Source organism: Tenrec ecaudatus, chromosome 14 (genome assembly GCF_050624435.1).
Source record: "Tenrec ecaudatus isolate mTenEca1 chromosome 14, mTenEca1.hap1, whole genome shotgun sequence".
In the NCBI taxonomy this organism is placed as follows: domain Eukaryota; kingdom Metazoa; phylum Chordata; class Mammalia; order Afrosoricida; family Tenrecidae; genus Tenrec; species Tenrec ecaudatus.
In genome coordinates this window covers 70917745-70941797 of record NC_134543.1, presented here as the reverse complement: position 1 = coordinate 70941797, position 24053 = coordinate 70917745, and the positions used below count along the sequence as shown (strand labels likewise).

The following is a 24053-nucleotide window of genomic DNA, read 5'->3' as shown; positions in this document are numbered from 1 at the left end:
CCATTAACAAATAATAAAATCAGTAGACTACCAGATACGACCTATCACATAATTAACATTCCAATGAAAATTACAAGCAGAGTTTAAAAACATGGGCAATGCCAAATTTTGATCGTTTTGTGCTTAAATTTCATATGCTGCCAATATATTAGTGAGATAAGAGACTTAAATTTACACCCTAAAATCATATAATTTAATATTCTCCTTTCACCTCCATTAAAAAAACAAAAACCAACCAGCAACCACCACCACTACCAACACAACACTTTCTGGAAAGATTCTAGAAAGAAAGTAAATGCTTCAACTTAATTCAAAACACTCAAGTAAAAAATTCTGTGAGTGAATACCCAATACAAACATTTTAAAAGTAGTGGTCTTCCCAAAAATACATATTATTTTCCTAGAATATAATTTCGGACAGTAAGAGCTTTGCTGGAATACTGCTATGCTCCAGCATCATGCAGTAACTTGGAAAAGAAAATGTGTTGACTATTGATAAAGACACTCTCCCTCTGATCAATAGCACATGTGGCAATTTAAAATTAAATAAATAGGATGAAATACAAAACACCCTTCTTTATTCTCCCTAGCCACAGTGTTAGTGCTTCTTGGTCATCCTGCTGGACAGCACATGAGTACTGTGGAGCAGTGAACCTTCTTGAGCACAGAAACATTACGAGCTCAGGAGAAACCCTTACATAGGATCATTCTTAAGGTTTGCCCATGTTGAACACTATTTAGGGTTAACAGATTCATCAGTCTATGAGCACCTAAGATACAGCTTTTTTTAAAAAAAGGGAAGCAATCACTTTCAACACTATTCATGTTTTGCCTAAGATATTTTTATTCTTCATATAAGACCTTAATTTAACAGAAATAGCTTATTTTACCTTAAGGACGATAGAAAAGGTAGTGAATGTTACCTAATTTGTGTTGCTTTGACAACGGCAGACTCATACACTTCTTTTTTAATGGGCTGCACCTTGTACTTGAACAACAAAGGGTCAATTGCATCTTTTTTCTTTCTAAAAAAAGGAGAACATAGATGGTTTTAATAATTTAATTGGAAACATGAGTTTCTAAATGGAAACATAGTTTCTTAAGAAGTAGTGATAGGCTTGCACTGGCACTTATTATCCTAGCTAGAGCCTTATAATTTATTATAAGCATAGTATTCCCTCAATATCTGAGTCAAAAGAACACACTGTACTACAGGTGTTTTAATTTCCTCATTGAATAAATTTTCCTTGAGTAAGGGAATTAATGAGAAAGCAGTAAGCACATAGTAGTAGCCAGTTAGGTTAGATAAATCTGTAGAATAACAGAGACCCCTTGGTTTTTATGATAAACTTTCTTCTTCACTGTTGTGTAAAGTTGAAACAATGTCATTTACTCTGGTTTAAGAATTGTTAACCCACGATCATCAAGTCAATGCTATCTCGCAGTGACTCTATACAGGATTTTGGAGACTGTCTTTTCTGGAGCAGAACTGTTGATGAGTTTGAACTACCGGCCCTGCAGTTAGTAATCCAATGCTTACCAGAGAGTGGGATTACCAACTTCTTTTCTTCCCTCTGAGAATGTATTTTTAATTTCTGTCATTCATTCAGTCAATCAGCAAATCGTTCGGACACTAGTACGTCCCAGATAATACAGTAAAGACTGTTGCCTCTGCAGCCACTGTGGCTCTTCCCTCCGGCTCCCCAGTCCATCTTCCACCTTCTTTCCCTTCTCTGGCACATTTCACCTCCCCAGCTTGCTTGCCATCTTTCCAACGTACGTAACTGCTACTGGCCTGTGGCGCTTAATCACAATCCATTCGCCTCTCTGTGCCAGTCTACCCATTCCTCCCGTGTTGATTGTCCAGTCCTCTGGCTTTTCTACAATTCTGTAGGAAAGTAAAGGACACGGTCCTCTACTGTCATGTTACAAAAACGGACTCCCTTTTCCCAGGAGCAGTCACCCTCTGGTTCATCCATGGGTTGGTGGTTGCTAAATGGATTGGTTATCCGGTTCCTCCAGGTATCCTACCTCCAGTTCACAGAATGACTTGGGGGAAGGGGGCTTCTGTCTTGTTTTTTATATTTTTGTTTTTTCTTTGGTCTAGCATAGGCCCAAAAAGCATTTGGAAAAGTCAGGTCATTGGACAATGGCTGACCCTGCCATTCCAAAGACCCCTCAAGAGATTTCATAAGCACTGCTTGTATCTCCTTCCTCTCTACATGGTACATTGCCTCATACGCTGGTTGTTCACATATTTGGTTCCAATTTCATTGGGTTAACAAATACATAGCCAAGGACCCCAATTTCCCAATAGGATACCACAATCAGATTTAGCCAGAAGACAGGTCCTGTGCACTCTGAGAGGGCAACTGCTCCATGCCACACAAACTAGTATGATGCCACCCTTAAGCTGGTGGTCCCCCATTGCATGGTTTGCTTTCTAGAAGACAGCTGGGGCTTGGCCAAAGGCCTAAGGCTGAGTCTTGACTGCCAAAGGCAGATATGTCTGTCTCAGGCCCTCAAGTCAAGTTCCAAGGCACAGGAACCTCAGTTAAGGCCTAGGACACTGGGCTTTCTAACCTTTTGCTGTCTGTTTCTTAGAGAGGCAACCAGGAGTCCATTCCTCAGGGAACATCTCTGCATTGTATCCTGTTTAACTGGTTTAGATTTGACCCACAGATACTGAAAACGCAAAGACTAATGTTCTTCTACAAGATCGCCTGGCCCCAGTGTAAACTAGGTGATGGGTATCCTGGACAAAGCAGGGAACCCTCTTCCTCCTCACATTAACAGCTAGAGCTTTTCTAAGAGAGGGTAGGAAAGTGGCTGAAGCCCTGGATGTCAAGGCATTTCTCCTCTTGAGGGGCAGTAAAAAACTCTGTTCCTAACCTACCATAAACCCTATAAAGGGCCCAGTTCCTGGAGCTAAGAGTCCCTCGGCCCCTAGTCCAACTACATTGTCCCCACCCCCACCCCGAGCTGGATCCACAAGAGGCCAAACCAAAGAAACAAAATCAAACCGCAAAGAAACCTGAAAAGGAAAAGGGTCTCTCCGAAATTCTACCTGCAATAGAGACAGCTGTGGAACCTGGCTCCTGAGTGACTCATCAACCTGTCTCCCAAGCTGACCTCAAGCAGATTAAAAGCAACCTAGGCAGCTACTCAGCTAACCCAGAACAATGCAGAGATGTCTTTCAGCATCTCACCTTGGCCTATGACTTAGCCTGAAAGGATGTAATGACAAGTCTAGGACAAATTATGACAGATGACCTACCTGTGATGAATGAGAAATATCCAGTAGGAGAAATGGCGGGCCCCGACCTGGGTTTACAATGAGTCCACTGAAAGGTGGGCATGCGAGCACTGTAAGGTGCATCAAGGCTGGACTAAAGCCAAGGCTGCAAAAGGCCATCCATCCATTAATCTAAATTAATCATCAACCAGGAACCTACTGAAAGTCCTGTACACTTCTTAGACTGACTGAGAAAAGCCCTAATTAAACACACCACTCACATGAAAGGCAGATCATACTAAAAGTTTCTCACACGGTTACATCAGATATTTGGAAGAAGCTCCAGAAGTTAGTGCAGGAACTTTGAAGAGTTACTCTTGGTATATGAAAAGTAGCCATGAAATCAAAGGCCGCAAATCTCTCTTTGGTTCCATGTCTGCCCCCTGCCGGGTCTCTCCCCCTTTGTGAAGATAGCACGTGCTCTCCCGCCCTTGGTCCTGCCACCTCTCCTTTCCCAATCTCTCCAGGAGTTTCCCTATGTGGCCCTCCACCCTTTCTGGAGCCACCATTTTTTGTCTGTGAGCACGAACTCTCAAAAGCTTTACTTTCACTTGTAACCGTACTTCTGCTGTGTGAATTCTTCCTACGTAGGGAAGCAAAGAAAAGAGGAAAACCACCCCCCAAACTTAACACTACCACTAGCAGGTAAGTGGTGGTTGCACTTGAAGGTACACTAGCTAGGAGTTGAGCCCAGACACCCTGCACCAGAATTGAGAATTTACTACTACATCTCGAATGCCATAGGTATAGAGTGTGAAAGAATGAAGCACCAATGGCATACATGAGATAGTCACACAAATACAACAAATGTTTACAGGTAGAGTGACACCATTAAATTTCAAGCTGGAAGGCCACGTAGTAGCCAAGTATCCTTGTATTGATACCTACTGTCCACATAAACCAGGAGATGTATTTAAACACTCACATTTATTATATAGTATGCAGTCTAATATTTTACACTAAAGTTCATTATTAATTTCACAACCGCAAACTGAGGTCATAACCTGCAGTTTTGAGAAGCACCATTTTAGAGAATAATTCAAATGGGAAAATGTTCAAGAAGCAACACTGTTGGGGAACTTCAATTACATGAATTCTTAAAATGGGGAGGGGGCAAGAAAAATGGGTTAAAAGGCTTGATTAATAGTTTTTATCTTAATTCTTCCTGAACCAGCTTAGTATTTAATCACTGCCATTATATATATAGTCAAATATAATGTAGATTGAATTTAAAATATTGTTTTCATTGGCAATACACGCATACTCACATATTTATTTAATATAATCCACATACAAAATTCAATATGGAATACTTCTTGGATTCTGTCCAAAGATGTACAGTCATGGGAGCTCAACATAACTGTTTAATATAATATAGATTTATTATAAGAACTTCAAAGGTAACACTAAAAAGAACCCCCAATTTATTTATTTCCTCTTGTTTCCCCCAAAGACTAGGCCTAAGCAGCTGAGACGAATTCTAGTAATCTCAACAATGACTGACTTTTTGCTTGATTTTATTCTCGTCAACTACACACCCGTTTTTAGTTCTACAGTAACAAAACAAACTCACTGCCATCGAGTCAATGCTGACTCATAGTGACTCTAGAGACAGGGCAGAATTGTCCTTGTGAGTTTCCAAGACTGTAACTCTTTAAAGGAGTAGAAAACTCCATCTTTCTTCCCAAGGAGCGGCTAGTGCTTTCGAACTTCAGTTCTTGAGGTTAGCAGCCCAATTCATAACCCCCATGCCACCTAAAGTCCTGGTTACAATAATACCCTATACTCAAAATGTTTATGTCAGGTTGTCCTATTACTCCAAACAAATCTTTTATTTATAAAAAATTATTTATTGCCTCACTTACATATTTCAATGTGCCTACTTATGTGTCTAAGCTTTAATTCTATTTTTATTTTATCATAATGGGAATTATTTTTGTTTCTATCTTATGGACAGAATTTGACAAAAATAATTTTTAAAGACTTTTACAAGTACAATAAATATTATAAAACAAAACTATACTATAAATGCTGAAGCCCACAAAGATAGTGATTCATGATGATGGTTTCTGGAGGTTTAAAATGCTATCCTTATTTCTCACACATTAAATTTGCACACTTGGACTATAATTAGTCAAACAATTAGGTCAACTTCTGTAAAAATACTATTCAGACTTTATAATCTTACTAACAAACAAGTTAACATCAGAGCCAGATCATATTACATAGCAGAAAGGCCGGGCCTATAATATTTACTAGACACCTATTCCTCAAGAGGTTCCCAAGGTAATTAGCTTCCCTAATGGTTCTGAAAATTACCACCCAAAAAGAAGATGTCTTCTTCTTTGTGTACTATTTTCAGGCAAAGATAATTTTTATAGTGTATCTTAATCTAACTAATATCTGCCTAAGGGGCTCTGTTGATGTATAATTTAGTGCTCAACTGCTAATTGAAAGATTGCCAGTTCAAACCCATCAGTGGGCTCTATGGGAGAAAAGACCTAAAAAGTTCTTCACGTAAAGACTATACAGTAGGGGGGGGGGGGGAGAAGATTAAACAGTGGAGGAAACTCTATGGGGCAGTTCAACTCACTCACACATGGTCACTATGAATTGGAACTGACTCTGAGACACAATAACCTCTGCCTGAATATCCCAACGCTGGCAAAGGTATCCCAGTTTCTGTGAACGTTAGGCTCCTAGGAGTCAATGAGCATGAAAATGTCCAAGACTGCCAAGTGTACTTACAGCAGACTGAGGAGAAGGAAGAACCGTTTCTTTCAAAAGCTTAGTTCAAGAACATGTTTACAATATGAATGCCAACCCTACTCTCCAAAATTCCAACAACAAAAGCTGACCCAGAGGTAAATACATTGCTACTGCTTAGCTTAATCAGATTTTACCATCAACGTTCAGATTGGTAAATAATACACGTGGAGTGAATGCAATATTATAGAAAAATAAAGCCTTATAACAACCAAACACCTCACGAGATGGAATCCTTGGCTTGCAAGCTTAGGGTCAAGGTTTCACGGCAATATATCCCAGTCTGTTTTGCCCTCGGGTGGAGAGCTGCTCTCGTAAACACTAGCAAACAGCCCTCCAGCGCACAGCCTTGGGCTAGACGCACCTCGAGGACGAGAGGAAGGAGGAGGAAATGGAAGGTGTAGCTTCTAGCCACAAACTCCTACACACCGATTCCTCTGCCATGAGACGGTAAGAACTGAATGGTGGCTTGCTACCATCATTCACATTTTGATCAAAGATTCTAGAAGAGCATCTTGATCCAAAGGGTGGAAAATGCAGAAGAAAATCTGAAACTGTCCTGGAGCCACAGAAGGGGCTCTGAAATATTGCCCTGAAATAAGCCTTAAACCTGTAACCAAAAATGAATCCCAGGTCATCTTAAAAAAGAAACAATAGTTTAGCAAACCAAACACTAGTAAATGACCTACCTTGAGCATTACCCTCTTTTCAGAGCTGTCTAGGGCATCAAATTGGAAACACCTCAAACAGTGAGACAGGAGTCTCGGGGCAGCCCAGTGAGCACTCACGAGAGGGGGAGGGTGGCTGGACAGCTCAGAGGGCAATGGGCGTCGCTCAGGGTGCACAGAGAAATGGCTGGACTGGGAAAGGAAACTTGGAGGGGCAGGAAGGTGGATACTGGGGAAAAGACAAACCAAAACCTCCAACTTTTGCTGGTGATGTATTTGGCTTTAAAAAGATTATCAATGTGTTCCTCCAAACACATCAAACGGTTTTATTTTAAAAACTCCTGGGGGTGACTTTGAACTCTTGAGTCAATTCTAAATGTGCTGCCATAGTCTAACTTGCAAAGCATATGAGGGCAAACGTTCTAAGGCCATTCCTCCTCAGTGACACTGCAAATATGGCCGTCATACCCCTCAGAAGGGCTGAGAAACACATACATGGCATGTGCGAGTGCTGCCACATGGATGTGAGGGCCTCACACAGTTGCATCCTCTCCCCCAACCCATCTACTGAAATACGAGAAAAACCTAGATTTTTTTCTTTTAAAGGGGACCAATCTAGAAGTAAACTCACTACTCAAGTGAGGAATTAATGGGAATAAGTCAACAGAATAAGGGTCCAAAGATGACTGCGTACCTGGGGAACTCAGTATACTGCAGAAGCAATCTACAATTAGCCACTTTATGTAGATGCATAATGAAGGCTCATAAACAGTTTTAAAATATCTGTGAATAAACTTACTAGCTTACTCACTCCCCCACACCCCACACCCCTTCAAGGACCTAAGTAACTATAGTCCAGAAAAGTATGGCATATTATGACTGGTTACTTTTATGCCCAAATCTAATTACACTTTGTGATAAGCCTGTTAAAATTAGCACAAGTACGGCTCCCGAATGGAAATCTTCAAGATGCTACCTATAACAAGGTTACATATTGGGCTGCTAACAACCACCAGCCACTCTGCAGGTGCAAAGAAGAGTTTTTCTGCTGCAGTAGAGAGTTACAATCTTGGAAACCCCTCGAGGCAGCTCTATCCTGTCCTCTAGGGTCACTATGAATCGGCTTTTTCTCAACGGCATTGAGCGCGGGTGGGCTGGGATCGGGAGCCCTCGTGGCACAAGGTGAAGTATTCCACTGCTGATCAAAGCATCTGTGGTTTGAACCCATCAGAGTCAGAGAGAGAAAAGACTTTGCCATCTCCGCCCGTAGTAAAGAGCACGGTGTAGGAGACCATCAGAGACGGCTGACTTCATCCAATGAGGTTGCTCAGTACGTCAGACTCGAGTGACCCACGACAGAACAACAGTGCGTAATTCCCTTTGTACCCTCTGTGAGGGTAGCGATGACTTGACATCTCGTGAAGATTTCAGGTTTCTGAAACCGGAAAGACAGGCCCACTGTGGACTGAAGAGAGCGTGTTACAGAGTGAGCTGCCCCACAGGCTGCAGGGAGAGCAACAGGAGCACAGAAGAAGGAACTGAGAGCAAACATGCACGAGGACTTTGAATCAGCCGAGGGCTCGCTCAGCAGAGATTCTAAATTACATATAGACAGTGCCAATCTCCATGCAGGAGTTTCAAAGAGTTTGTGGAAAAATGGAATTAAAACATAATGGAATTTTCCCACAAACTGTTTTAAGTCCCCCTCACACATGCACATGAATGTTCTGTCTGATAGTACAGTTGATTCAGGTTGTCAGATAATTGAATTTTAGGAAGTTATAGAGTTTCTAAAGTGAATCAACAATAATAATTGAAATAAAGAATTTTTCTAAGTAAACTAAAGTGTTTAAGTACAACTGAATTAACATTAGATTCAATTGCTCTTAAACAGCTGACTGGTCAATTCGTTAACAAATTAAAATAGTTTCAATTCTGAAAGTTACAATCTGTCATTAAACCAGATTATTTAGATGAGCCAGTGTATCAGGGTATCCCTAGACAGGAATAGAGGACAGTAACAGAAAAAAATTATTTCAATGGAATAATGATAAAAAACTTTAAATAAATACAAACCACTCACCCATTTTGAAAAGAACTGCTGTGAGTTTCTGAATCATCACTATCGCTGATGATGATAGTTTCGCCATCTCCACTGCTGACATGCCCATTAGCAAAACCATTTTGATGTGATGGAGGGAGAACTTCCAAGATTCTACACTGTAATCTGAAATAAAGGGATACAATTAAAGATGCGCATAATTTTTAAATTTTACGGTCAGTCTAGTTATTTCAAATACCTGAAAAGCGATTTTACTTTGTTGAAACTGTGGTCAATTGGGGAGAAAGATGAGGCTGCCTTATCCTGTAAAAGGTAAAGTCTTGGAGACCCCAAAAGGGGAAGTTCAACATGGTCCTGTAGGGTCCCTATGATTCACAATTGACCCGATGTCGTGAGTATTTGATCAGCTGATGCAACAAACTTAATTTAAAAATTCTGAAATGGCCAATGTAAGCAGAGGCCAGAAACAATTTATAACACAAAACTAAAGGTCCACTTATCAAGATTCTTAGCAATTAGGTTCTTGGCTAAAGTGACTAAATAAAAGAATGGAACAATAGCTCAATATACATATTTAACCAAAACAGCTTTTCAAGCCATCCGAAATTTTAATTTTAAATTCTCCTAATCGTAATATTTCTTATGCTCACTGTAACTTTTGTTCTAATTTCCGATCTTTGGAAAGCTTTCCAGTCACTAACTCACCTCCACTATGCTGCCTTCTCTTACCTCTGTGCTCCCTTCTCTCTGGATTTTTTTTTTTGGGGGGGGGGCTGCAATCAATTTGAGACCACAATGAAAAATATTCCTTAACTTTGTGTTTCTACAGTGCCAACCTGCATCCTCCACCCTCCCTCTTTCCCCAAATTCTTTACTTTCTGCTGTGAAACCAAGAACTTATCATGAACTCATGGCAAGAACCTCATGACTGGGCAACTGTTTTAGTTTTGATATTATTTTTGCTGGTTCCCTAAGCAGATTTCTGAAACATCCTCTCTTCTGCCCAATGCCAGCCTTTTGGTATTAGAACATAAGAGAGAAGGTCCTGACTTGGGCTCCTTGGTGTCCTTCTCAACACTGAAAGTCCCTAATATTTCATTACTGCTCATTTTAATTTGTCAGAAGAGTTCTTTTCCACCTTATTACCTCTTCCATTATTATTTCATTCCTGTGTCTCCTTCCTTCTGCTAAGAGACATACAGTTCAGTATCTAGGAAATTTTTGTATTTAATGTCTGTTCTCCAGAAACATATCAGCATAAGCTCTTCTTGCTCTTCCTTCCCTAGGGACCCACGCAGACGCTCTGAAGTGAGGAAAGTCCTGGAGACCCCGTACTTGAAGATGGCAGCTGAAGTGACAATAGCTAATGTGAATGTGCTCTTTGGTTAAACACTTCACAGTGGTGATGGCTGTAAACTACAATACCAGAAGCCATTTAAATTGTACTTTTAAACTGTATGATTAAATCTGCTAAAAACAAAGGTACAAAACTGTGAATGAGAAGTAAATCCACTGCCATCACATCAATTTCAACACATAGTAGGAGATAAACCCGAAAGCAACCAAGCACTGCTGGGAGTAAGTCAACAGCACCTCAACAACTCTTAGGCAGTCCAAAGAAAGATGTTGTTAACTAAGAATATCCTAAGCATGTACTGGTAATGTCTATGAATGGGCTAAGTTCCTACTGTGTAAGAAAAGGTGGTTCAAATGTAGGTAATTTACTCACTGTATCATTCATTTAGTAGAAGTCTTGGTGGCATGGTGGTTAAGCATTCAACTGTTAAAGCAAAGATTGATGGTTCGAACCCACCCAATGTTTCATGGGAGAAAATGGGGCAGTCTGTGTCCCTAAAGATTTAGTCTTAGAAACCCCAAGAGGCAGTTCTACTCTGTCCTAATGGGGTCGCTGGAACCCACTTATCAGCAAGGTTGGTTTAGGGGGGAGAGGGGGGTTTAGAACACTTATCTCACAATATTCACACGTTTTGATATCAACATGGACACCCACATGACTGCTTGTCCATTCACCAGGTCCTTTTTCCTAGCACCTCATTCTTCTCAGGAGATACCTCAGAGATTCTTCCCAGAGAGCCTCAAGAAGGCCCCTAGTGATCAACTCTTCCACATTACTACCCCAAGACCTATCATGTTCTTTTAAGACCCTGGCCAAAATTAGGCAGTTGACCTTTTTGGATCCATATGTCTTTAAGATTTTCAAGTTTTTGACCTATAAGTAATAAATTAGTCCCTGTACAAATTAAGAGATCTGTAAGGTGCCTGGTGCTGTACGAAGGCTGGTGCTTTCAGTAGCCACATGGAGGAGGCTGGTGGGCAGTGAGAGAGGTGACACAGCCCACAGAGACAAGAGAGCGGAGACGGCCGAGACACTGGAGGCAGTCTGTTCTCCGGGCCTCTCCTCACACGGACCTACGCCTTGGCCATCTAGGTGTGCTTATTTTGCCTTTCCTTCCAGTCTAGTAAACTATTAGGCTTGTTTAAAATCAATTATCAGTCACTTTTCAGCCTATATAAACAGAATCATAAAATTCTAGAAAAATAAATAGTACATTTAGTGCTGGTGGAGTGTCATATCACAGCATTGTTTTCATTCATGTACATCCTAGTATGTACTTACAGCTTCTTTAAGAAAAAGAACATCTTTAATATCCCTCTATACCTAGTGCAATCTCCTCGGTGCTGCAAATGGTAACTTACTTTGCTGGCAATCAAAAGGTTGGAGGTTCACGTCAACCCAGAGATGCCTAAGAAGGCCCCTAGTGGCCTGTTGAAAACCCCGTTGGGTACAGTTCGACTCTGGTGCACACTGGGTCAGCTAAACAGCAACTGATTTTAATACTGCCGTTAGAAACCAAGACATGGGTTTCTCCAGCTAATAACAAAAACTGGTTCCACAGTCCCCCCGGGATTAAGAACCAACAAAATGCATACGCGGTGGATGAACCCAAGCTTTCAAAGCAGTTCAGCATGACCTTTCCCTCACTTAGTCTCACACTCTTGAGACTTGTAACACAGACTCGATCACCTCGGTCCTTTCCAATCTGCCCTTACATCAGAGAAAGGAAACTTTCCTGGTGATTGCTCTAACAGTAACGCTTGAGAAAGCTCAGTTTCCAAGTCTGTACTCATAGCAAATGGAAATGGAGTCAAAAGAATTGCAGGTCCAAAACCAATCTGTAAGCAATTGGACCTCCATCCCCTTACAGAAGGGTCGTGGGGAGAAGACGGGCCAGTCAGGGTACAGTATAGCACCAATGAAACATACAGCTTTCCTCTGGTTCTTTAATGCTTCCTCCCCCTGACTATCATGCCCCGAATTCTACCTTACATATCTGGCTAGACCAGAGCATGTACATGGGTACAGATAAGAGCTGGAAACACAGGGAATACAGGACAGATAAACTCCTCGGGACCAATATTGAGAGTAGCCATACCAGGAGGGGAAGAGGAAGGTAGGGGGAGAAAGGGGGAACTGATCACAATGACCTACCTATAACCCCCTCCCAGAAACAATGATGGCAACATATGCACAAATGTGCTTGACACAATGGATGTATGTGTGGATTGTGCTAAGAGTTGTATGAGCATCCAGTAAAATGATTTTTTAAAAAGAGTTTCATTCTGGCTGGCACAAATAAATAGTGCTTCTAAAGAGGAACAACTACAGGAAGTCATATCAAAAGTTAGAGGTGATTAGATTATTGATTTTAAAAGGCTAATTTAGTGGCATGAATTGAGTAAGAAAAAAAATACGAAAGAAATAAAATGGATCCATTTTTGCAAGGTTTAGACATCACTTCCAAGGCTTCTAATTTTACGCAGGCTCCTGGGAAGCAAGCAAACACATTTCCCAGTGAACTTTCGAAGTCAGGGCCAGAGACTGCCTTCACTAGCAGAGCCTGGTGCCTGCCCACAGAGTATGCTTACAAAGGAGAAACCAAGGAAAGAGCCTCGCCACCGACCCATGCAAGGTTGGTGTGGTGCCTGAAGTGGTTCACAACTACCGTAGGGCCCACAGAGCTGTAATAATTTAGGGGCCAATTTATTTAAAACCAATAGAAACGTTCCCTAACAGAAGAAGGGAGAAGAAAACTGGTATAGTACATAGAGTCATGCCAAACAGTACTCTCCATCACAGCAACCATATCAGATGGGGTCGAGACGCCCATGGGCCTGGGCTTGCTGCGAAACTGCAGTTTTCTTACAGGAGCAGCAGGGCTCATCTTCCCCCTGAAGAATGGTGGGTTGGAACCGCTGATCTGTGATAACACCATGTGCGCCCATTAAGACTTAGACGTCTCAGAAGCCTTAGAGAACAGCGCTACTCTGTCCTATAGGGTGGCAACGAGTCAGAATCACCTCCACAGCACTGTTAGTACAGAAACTTTCAAAAAATGCTCCGTCATGTTTGAGGGCACAATGGAAGGTGGGAGACCAAAAGACGTTCCTTATTACTAGAAGCTCATGCAGCAAATAAGTAGATAACTTATGAGAATGAGGATAAAGGACCACACAACAACTAACAACCGTACAGCCTAAACTTCAACTGCTTCGTGCTGAACCCACATGCTTCCTATTCTTCCACTCTGAATGAGCCCAGAGCACCTAGAGGTGCAAGCCCACGCAGCAAAGAGGCTCTAAGGTACCAGCGACCGGAGCCCATTTCACAGTGAAAGCAGGTGTGTGCACAGCTGCAAGCACTGCCTGGCGCACAGCAGCAGTCAGTCACGTCTGCGGACTGACGGGGAGCTAGCCAGGGGAAGCGTCCTGTACGTGGAATGCACACCACCCTGAAGCTTTCACAGCCAGAACCAAAATAAAGGCAATTTAAAAATAAATAAATAAACCAGGCGTTTGGGTTAAAAAAAACAACTAGTTAGCAGCCAAAGAAAAGACTACTAAAAGTCTAGGGAGACCTACTTCAGAGAAAGGACTGCCCCTCTCCCTAGGTCCCTGACAATGGAATATGCTGAATCTGTGGCATCCTTAACACCTGCTCCTCCCTATGCAGCCTCATTAACCTTTTATTTCTTTGAATGCAGGTGCAAGAACATTTATTTTAAAATGCTGTACTTGGATAATTGTTTCAACATTGAAGGTAGGGCACAGGTGAATCTGATTAATTTGAAGTTTAAAAAAAAACCCACTTCAGATTAAAGGGTTACATGATATATCTCATTTTAACTGAAGAAAACCAGACCACAAGCCTGCAAGTTCTAAGAAAAAGACTGTGAATTGTCTGTCAATGGAAAAAAAGGTGGTCAGGAAAGTGGTGCTTTATTGATAACTTCTCATTTTTCATAAAAACTGAGACTATGAACCAGAATACCAGATCTTAATAGTTAACCTGATTGGCATTTGACCTTTGTATCACAAGAACTCTAATGATCTTTTACTATAAAAGCCAATCCATTATTAAAACAAATATATAGTATCAATAGAAATTGTAAGAAAATTACAGTTATAAGGTAACAGATTGAACCCCACTTATGCCTCAGCCATTTTCAAATAGTTATTTCCAGCTAGGTAGAACTATCGAAGGACACGATTCCACAGCACTCAGCACCACTTGCAGAAAATAACAAACCAACAAAAAATATGATGCCTTCCTGTGAGGAGGTATGACCAAAGTTTGAAGACCAAAGACAACATTAATTAAAAAGTTACTGCTACAAAATTACAGAAACCTGTATGAAATAAATATCAAAGTGTGAAGCTGTTGTTTCCCAATATAGCCCTCATCTGTCTAAAGACTCCTGAAGGGGGTGTTTCCATCTCTCTACCCTGCCCTGAAAAAATGTATGCTCTTCAATTCACACCACAGCAAACAGCAGTTCTGTGTGCATTTCAAGGGCCTCAAATTGGGTTCCTTTTACATATTCTTTGAGTTTGGGGTACAAAAAGAAGTCTGAGGGGCAAGACAAGGGCTAGAGCAGTGGTTCTCAACCTGTGACCCCTTTGGGGGTCGAACGACCCTATCACGGGGACCCCTGTAAACACATATTTCCGATGGTCTCAAGAGACACCACTCCTCTATCCGTCTCCAGGAGGGTCCACCCACATGCGGATACGCCCATATGAATACTGTTACCCATGCTACACCATGCTTCAAGAAAGAATCTCATTTATTTGGAATTAGAAATAAATAGTTCACAATATCTAATTACATATTGTTTTTGTGTTTAATCACTATACTTTATGTTCAATTTGTAACAATGTACATCCTGCATATCAGATATTTACAGGATGATTCACAACAGTAGCATAATTATAGCTATGAAGTAGCAACGAAAATAATGTTATGGTTGGGGGGGGGTCACCACAACATGAGAAACTGTATGAAAGGGTCGCGGCGTGAGGAAGGTTGAGAAGCACTGGGCTAGTGGTCAGCGGGGTTTGGTTTCCCAGCACGGTTCCTATAGGCCAGCCTTTGCTATCCTCAAAGAATGAGTGAGTGTGTTGTGATGGAAAAACGAAATACCTCAGCACAACTTTCCTGGCCTTTATCTCACTGATGCAGTTTCCAGTTTTCTTAAGACTTCTTTATAATAAGCCCTTGTGATTAACCTGTGTCCCTAGAGAAAATCTGCCAAGTTACCCCCTTTGGAGTCCCCCCAAAAGTGGGGAAAATAGAAGATTTATGCATTTGATTTTGTTTTCATCTTTTGGCCTAGTTTCAAGGAGGGGAAATGAGATTATGACTTTTTTCTTTGAAGGCAGTAAGTAGAAGCATTGGGATTGAGGACTTCTGTGTATTTTTAGTCCAAGGTTGCAGTCACCTTTCACTGCCACTAGATAGCATCCTTTCATCTGCAAGCAAGGTAGCTGAGAAAGAAAGCTTCAACAGCTCAGGGCATCCAAGTAAAACACAGCACAATCTGTTAACTATAATAATAAAGAATTGAAAAGAGGACCTGATGCAAGGGGCTTAAGTGGAGAGCAAATGCCTTGAGAATGATTGGGGCAGGGAATGTATGGATGTGCTTTATACAATTGATGTATGTATATGTATGGATTGTGGTAAGAGTTGTATGAGTCCCTAATAAAATGTAAAAAAAGAAAAGAGGAGAAAAAATAATTAGGGCAAAGACTGTACAGATTTGCTTTATACAATTGATGTATGTATATGTATGAACTGTGATAAGAATTGTATGAGCCCCAATAAATTGGTTAAAAAAAAAAAGAAAGAAAATGATTAGGGCAAAGAATGTACGGATGTGCTTTATACAACTGATGTATGTATATGTATGGATTGTGTTGTATGAGCCCCTAATAAAATGTAAAAAAAAATAAAATAAATTAAAATAAATAAAGAAAGAAAGAATTGATAAAACAGAGTAACCTGTTTAAATATTGCAGCTTTTTCCTTTGGGGGGGATGTGGTGTGTGTGTGTGTGTGTGTGTGTGTGTGTGTGTGTGTGTGTGTGTGTGTGTGTGTAGACAACATTCTATTGTTATCCATAGGATTGGCTAACTTAAATCTCACTAGACCTGCGTCCTCGTCTTAGTCTAGAAGCTCCACTGACACCTGTCAATCATGAGTGACTCTTAAAGGAGTATTGGAAACACTGGTGGCATAGCTTCTGGCATCACAGCAACATGTAAACCACCTTAAATTGGCACATGGGCAGTGGGTAAGAAAACTGGGAGCTGTCTGGAAAAAAAATGAGTTTTACAGCTGTCAGACTTAAGTTCCTTACAAGTAAGGGAAATGGTCTCACATTACCAAGCATGGTGTGCCGCTCACTATGCTGGGCTCCTAGGTGACACATAGAGCTGCTAATTTCAAAGCCAGCAGTTCAAAGCAACCAGTGGTTCCAATGGAGAAAGATGAGACTGACTGCTCACATAAAAATTTAAATTGTCAGAAACGCAAAAGGGCAGTTCTACTCTTGTTATTATATATGTGTGTGTGAGTGTGTGTATGTGTGTGTGTGTGTGTATATATATATATATATGGATTTATATATATATATATATATATATATATATATAAAGAGAGAGAGTGTGTGTGTCTCTGGAGTCCAAATTGGCAGCAGGTTTGGGGTTGGTGAGTGAGAGTCCCCAAAGAATCGCACCTCCCTAAATCTCCCCATTTGACTCGTTTTGGCCATTGCGACCTTACCGAACATGCTGGATGTGTCTACTAGTGCTACTAGGAACCCTCTCCACCCTCTCCAGGAGCAAGTCTGGGCAAGTTTCCTGGAGGCTATGAAGACACATGGAAGCGGATCCCAGTCATGCCAGTCTGAGGCCCCAGGCTGCGAACAAGGCCAGTTTAGAGTCTAGAACCTACATAATCCAGCCAGGCAAAGAATCGTGAGAATAAGGTTTATTGATTAAGACACTAAAGGTTGGGGTAGTTAATTATGCAGCAAAAGCTAGCTAATATAATTACAATTGTTAATTGCTAGTGGCAGTCAAGCTGGTCCCTAACTCCTGGTGACCCCATGCCTGGTATAATGCCTGTTTTGTGCCACAGACATACATACATGAATCAGTGGTGGGTTTGACAGTTGTAATCTACAGGACTTTCACCAGTTCAGAAGCAAATTCTTTGTCTTGGAACAGAAGCGCTGTTGAAACCTATCCAGCACCAGAGCAACATTCATGCCCCTCTAGATGGGGTAGCGTCTGTACGTGATTTGCACGGGCCGGAAAGGGAAGCTGGGGCTCCCACACTGGCAGTGAGACGACTACCAATGAACCAGCAATGCTCTATTGCAACCACCATACGAGTAAGTATTGCCACAGTTTTACAGATGAGGAAAGACGAGTCCCAGGAGTGACTGGGTTTAGCTCCTATGCACCAAGTCATCTCTGCATCTCACGGGTAAAGGTACACCTAAGGTTCTAGGGAAAAAGAGGATCTCAGGAACTTTCTACTATGACTCTTCTGTAAGCAGTGCCCTTCCTTCTATAGCAGGAGTCCGCAAACTACCATCAATGGTCCTAGTGGAACCCACCAGTTTTCTGCAAAGCTCATGAGCTAAGAATGGCTTACATTTTTTTTAAATGGTTGAGAGTGAAAACTACTTCATGACAAGGGAAAATAATATGAAATTAAAATGTCAGTTCCCATAAATAAGAATATACTGGAAATGACAACATTTACATGTTGTCTATGGCTGCCCTTGCACCAAGGGAACCCTGGTGGTGTCGTGGGGCAGGGTTAGGCTGCTCACGACCAGGCACTCCATGGGAGAAAAACAGGCATTCTGTCCCCAAAAGGAGCTCAATGTCTCGGAAGCCCACGGCGCAGTTCTACTCTGGCCTATAGGGTTGCTGAGAGTTGGAACTGACTCGACGGCGGTGAGCTGTTGTGCTTTTGCGTGATGACAACAAGCGTTGCCTAGCTGTGTCCTTTTCATAAAGCCTTTAGCAGTCTGTGGAGGTTTACAGAAAAGGTGTGAGGTCCTTGCTCGGATTTATGCCCTGGGCATGTATCTTTAAAGAATTCTCCCCGCCGCCCCACCCCTTTTGTACTTCTATGAGCATTGTCTTTTCATGAAAATTACTTTAGCTGAAGAAAGACATCATGCTTGATAAAGTAGAGGGGCAATGAAAAAGAGCAAGGCCCTTGACATGACAGATTGACCATGCGGCGGCAACAGCGGGCTCCACCGGTTGGCAGGATTTCCTTCTGTTACAGAGTTGCTAAGAGTACACACTGGCTCGATGGCACCCAACAGCAATTTCTCCTCGGTTCTTTAACTTTTATATTTGGGTGGCCTCTGAATTTGCTAGGAAAGACAACTGTATTCTAAAAACAGTAATTCTGAATCATAGGTGAAATGAATTCTATTTATATACACTATTCCAGGCCTCTAAGGCAGTTGGGAACCAAATTATAGTTTTATCTAGTCCACAGAATAATTTAGAGTTTCGACAAGGAAAACTCTTCATTACAATGATATTCTATTGGCCCCATGAAGAGATGGTGCACGAGGCAGAAAAAGACGTAGAACTTCTAATTCCTCAGGCCTGATCCTGTGTACTGACCACAAAGATAGGCACTTCCCTTTTATTCCCAACAGGGATTTCAGGTCAGAAGCAGCTATTCATAGATGCCCCTCATTTGTGAGCTGAGTTTATGGTATTCTAACACCAGGAACTATGAATTTCCTGGCTACCACATTCTTATGTCACCACACTGCTGCTAACCAGTTCAAAGGCATACATATCAATGCAAACAAATATTTGGCTTCCTTTTATATTAGCAAAGAGGCGAACCTCAACTTATCATTTTTATCATCTTTCTTATTATAACTAAGTCTCTCACAGTAATGACTGTAAGTCCTGGTGGAGACTCAGTTGACTCCTTGCAAAGAATCAATAAAGAAACTATGATAGAAAATGAATCAAACTCAACGTCAGCATGTGTCATCCCAAAACTGTTACCCACGAGATGCTCATTAATCATCAATGCAATCTGGAGGCCTGTAGAACATTTGAGAAAATGAATAAGCCTATTTGATCAGGCTAAACTGAGCTGTAAATGTGTGAAGCATCAAGTTGAGTCCATGCAGAAAAGTTTACAATGTAACTTACACATCAACTGCCATCCAATCACTTGCAACTCATAGTGGCCCAATATCAAAGTTACCCCCATAGTCACAGTTTTGCTCTCTGTAATTGCAGTTACTGGTCATTAACCAGGGTAACTGGAAATAATAAATTTTAAAATCTCAGAAATAAACAATTCACAAATTTTAGCTTGCTAATCATTCTGAAGTGTAGGATGAAATCTGTGTCGCCCCATTCTGCCCACCCCGGGCATGCATCAGCTCTCAGGCAACCATATCTAGGCATAGACGTTACTCTTAACTGCCCAGTAGAGGAGCCCAATAGATGGCGTAGCGGTTATGAAATCGGGCTGCTAATCGCAAGGCCAGCACTTCAAAACCACCTGCTGCTCCAAGGGAGAAAGATGAGGCTTTCTACTCCTGTGAAGTGTTCAAGTCTTGGAAACACAAAGGGGTAACTCAGACTCTCTTCCAAAGAGTCACTCCAGGAGTCTGCATCAACTCGATGGCAGTGAACTTGGTTTGGCTTTTGGTAAAAGCCCGGTTATTAACTGTTGTGTGATCATCGTGCTTGTGTTAGAGTAACCTTAATTTGACTGAATGACCTCTAAGCACAAGAGTGGTAAGCTAAAAATTTAGATATGCCAAAGAAAAGCCAAAAGTACGTCTTTTAAGTGAAGATTTCCAGATCACATTCATAACTCACTGCAGAAGTTATAATTATTCTTCTTTCTTACTAGTTTTGGTAATTTCAAACTGTGCCTGATTATATGAGGGGTGTCTCCCCCCCAACAAAAACCCCAGATTTTTTTTTTTTTTGGTCAAAGCTACGTACTTGAAATTTTTTTACAAAACAACCTTTTACCTTCAAAGTACTCTCCATTCCACTGAATACATTTGTTAAATGTGCGATTCAAGCTCATCTGTTTGGATGACTGACAGCATCTCCCTTGGTTTTTCCTTCACCTCTTCTACATCCTCAAATTGCTATTCTTTCATGTCCGCCATTCGTGAAAACAAGAAGTTGCACAGAGCGAGATCAGGTGAGTAAAGTAAGTGGGGCACGAGACAGACTGGCACACTGAGACGGCTACATGAGAAGGTGCATTGTCGAAGCAGCAAAACCCGTCCCGCCTGCCACACATCAGGCTGCTTGGGTCGCACAATGCGACGCAACCTTTTCAGAACCTCTAAATAGAAAACTTGATTAACAGTCTGACCTGGTGACAAACTCCTAACATATTATTGCCCTCCCATCAAATGAGCATCATCTTGATCTTTGATTTCACTTGATGGGCATTCTGGGGATGAGGTGACAATGGCGTCTTCCACTGGCTTGATTGCTGTTTGCTTTCAGGGTCCTAAGAATAGCACCATGTCTGTCATCAGTACTGACCTTGGGAAAAGAGTCTGAGTCACTTTGGAGCTGTTCTTTTAAAGCACAGTGGTTTCCACTCAATGCTCTTTTTCCTGGTCAGTCAGAACTAGAGGCACAAAGTTTGCAGCAACCCTTCTCATCTCCAAATCTTCCATTAAAATTCACTGAACCAAGATCTGAGGCAGCCTAGATAACTTCCCCATCTCTTCATTGGTCTGTCCTCGGTCTTTGAGCACAAATGCACAAATCTTGTTGACATTTTTGTCTGTTCAAGAAGTTGACAGATGTCCAGGCCAATGTTTGTCAATAGACATTTCACATTTTTTGATACAAGAAAACCATTCATGCATTTGAATTTTTCCCATAGTGATGTCCTTATAAGCTTTGTACAACATCACAATAGTTTCTGCAGCATTTTTCCTGAGCAGGAAACAAGTTTCACACACTGTTCTTTTAAAATCAGCCATATCGAAAAACGAGGTTCGAGCAAAGCTTCTTTTATGAAAACATTCACTGTGACCAGAAAGAACCTTCCCAGGCAATGCCACTGGTGTACTAACTCAGAGTGAGATGCTTGATGCTCACCTACTAGCAGGAAACATGCATACTACAAAAGCTCAGTTTAGCGGAGCTTTTTCCCATTTTTTCTCTTTTTTTGGGGGGTACTCCTCACATAGGAAAAAGAAACATAGTATAGAAAAAAGGCTAGCTGCTGATTTCAGGAATCCACTGCACATCTTGAACTGTACAGCCAGTGGATAAGGGGGACACTACCGTGTGCTCTTTGTATTGAATATTATTTAGAGAAACAGATTAATTTATTTCCATTTATCTTTGTGACTCACTCAAAACTCATTTTATCAAGTAGATCCTGACTCACAGGGAACCCACAGGGCAGAATAGAATTGCCCTTGTGGGTTTCTAAGACTGCAAATCTTTACTGGGTTAGAAAGCTGCATCTTTCTCTAGCAGCGTGGCAGTTTTTAACTGCTGACCTTTCAGCTAGCAGCCTAATATGTAACCTATTACACCACCAGATATATTCTGATGGTATTAAAAAGGATGCATCCCAGCAATAGCCTCCTAATTTATATTAAGTAAATAAATAAGGGTTTTTAATTCTAACTGTTCAACTTGAAGTAACAGTCCATGAACCAATCAGGCTGTAAACCTCAGAATCTGGTACAAACAACAAATACAAGACACCACTCGAGAGTATAGTCCTGCTTGAACCTAACCACAATTCCATAGAAAGAATAGCTGTCCCAAATAATTTAAATCATCAAAACACTAGGTTACCAAGGTATAATTACAGAAAACAATTTTGGAAAGCTCTTTAGGATTTTTCCTGTCTAGGAAACAGGAATTTTGACTTTAAAAGGTCAGTAGTATGTTCACATTTGCATAAATGATTTGCATGTTACATAGGTTTTTTTTGTTAAACATAGACCTCCTCCCATATTTTGGTTAAAGGTACTGTTGAAAAAAATAGCACTGTGTTTATGAAAGTACTGGGAGTATGGAGAGACCATTTAGCAAAAGATTACACAAATTATTTGCTTACATGTTCTGGTAAGCTAACCAATGAAAGCCACTTTTATAGAAAACACACACACGTTTCTAAGAATTCCACACCATCTTTGATCCTAAATAAGGTGTCCTACTTTAGTCTTTGTGGTTCATCTATATTTTCATCCTCTTGCAAACCTCTTGATCGATCCCACCTGGATTTAGTCATTGGCATCTAAGCATGAGTACCTTTAAATAAAAGTCACTGCGTCTGCGCTTCACTTCTATCTTTTAAGGTACCCTCCTTGTGGTGCTGTGGGGTAAGCAGAGGACTGCTAACCTCAAGGTCAATGGTTCAAACTCACCAGCCATTCCATGCAAGAAAGACGAGGCTGTCTACTCCTGTAAAGATTCAGTCTTAGAAACCCTGGAGAGCAGCAGTTCTCAACCCGTGGGTCACAATCCCTTTGGGGGTGGATGACCCTTTCACAGGGACTGCCTGATTCATAAAAGTAGCAAAATTACAGTTATGAAGTAATTTTGTGGTTGGGGGTCACCACAGCCTGAGGAACTCTATTAAAGGGTCGCAGCCCGAGGAAGGTGGAGAACCACTGGTGGGTGGAGAGGGTCACTGCGAGCTGGAGTGACTAGACAGCACTGAATATGGTTTGGTGGGTGTATCTTTTAAGTCCGTCCTATCTTCTCAAAGTATTTAGCATTTCCCTTTATCATCTTAACATTAATTATGATTCACCAATATCATATAGGCTAACAATATAAAATGAGCCTAAAAATAAAATTTTAATTCTTTTAAAATTTCCAATTCTAACATACACTCAATGCCTATTTTCTCTATCACAGGTATGTTCATTTTCCTCCATTTTACTTCATCAGTCCAAATTGCTCAGTGCATTTCACTAACGTGACATAGGTGACGCACGCGGATCCAGTTTAACAGTTTAATGATTAAGAGCTCTAAATGGTCCATAGTTGATGCCAAAATTGACACCAGTTTATAAGGTTAAAAATAATTCTAAAATCTTTATTTTGTAAGATTAGACCAATGTGAAGTAACTGGGACTGAGATGAGGTCAACGAGGACAACGACTACTCTGACAACATCGCTTCCTGAGGTCTTTTCATTCCAGGTATAGCTTCTCCTGCACAACTCGCTCTCTGACTAATTCACCAACCCATCAATGACCCATAGCTCCTCATCCCAAAGATTCTGAGTCCGTGTAATTATCGCCACCTAAACTGTTACCAACTTACTCCAAAGCCTGTTGGCAACATCCTCCACACTGGTTCACGTGTTTCTAGAAATTTCTTTCCTGCTGTGTTAAAAACTTCATGAACTATCACTGGCCTCCGGTCCCCTTTTCTACTTAAATTCTAGCCAAATTCTCTTTACACCTGATGTTGTTGTACTTTTTAGTTCACAATTGACTTCCTATTTCTTTGCTCTTAGTTTTTGGTTTTAAATGATTATGTAATATGCTCTATTCATCAGAGCAAATAGCTACAAGACAAACAAATAACTTGGTGGCAGATGTCAACCTTAAGATATGATAGCAAAGCAAATACTAACCCGGGCTATGTTTCCATTTTCCACTCTCAAACCCCACAAGTCTCCTTATCAGACCCTCAGAAAAAATCCAGTCCGATGTTATCTATACTCTCTCAGTGATTGGAGCAGAGGCGATAAAGGGTAGAGTGAATCATGAGACGACCCTCAGTTTTTACAGTCACACACACAAAACCCGCCAAGCATGCATCTGTGCTCTGTGTTCGTACCAGGACTTTTCAGGCTGACCCAACTCCATGCTTA

At 41.2% G+C, this 24053-nt stretch overlaps 1 protein-coding gene across 1 annotated transcript in view; it reads right to left on the bottom strand.

Annotated features, from left to right (window-relative positions):
• Nucleotides 1–24053, bottom strand: part of BAZ1A (bromodomain adjacent to zinc finger domain 1A) — an 83631-nt gene that overhangs the window by 48423 nt on the left and 11155 nt on the right. Inside the window, exons 4-5 of the mRNA XM_075532047.1 lie at nucleotides 8813–8956; nucleotides 924–1025 (exon numbers count right to left, since the gene is read on the bottom strand). Coding sequence (XP_075388162.1) covers nucleotides 924–1025; nucleotides 8813–8956 — 246 coding nt within the window. The remainder of the gene's footprint in view (nucleotides 1–923; nucleotides 1026–8812; nucleotides 8957–24053) is intronic.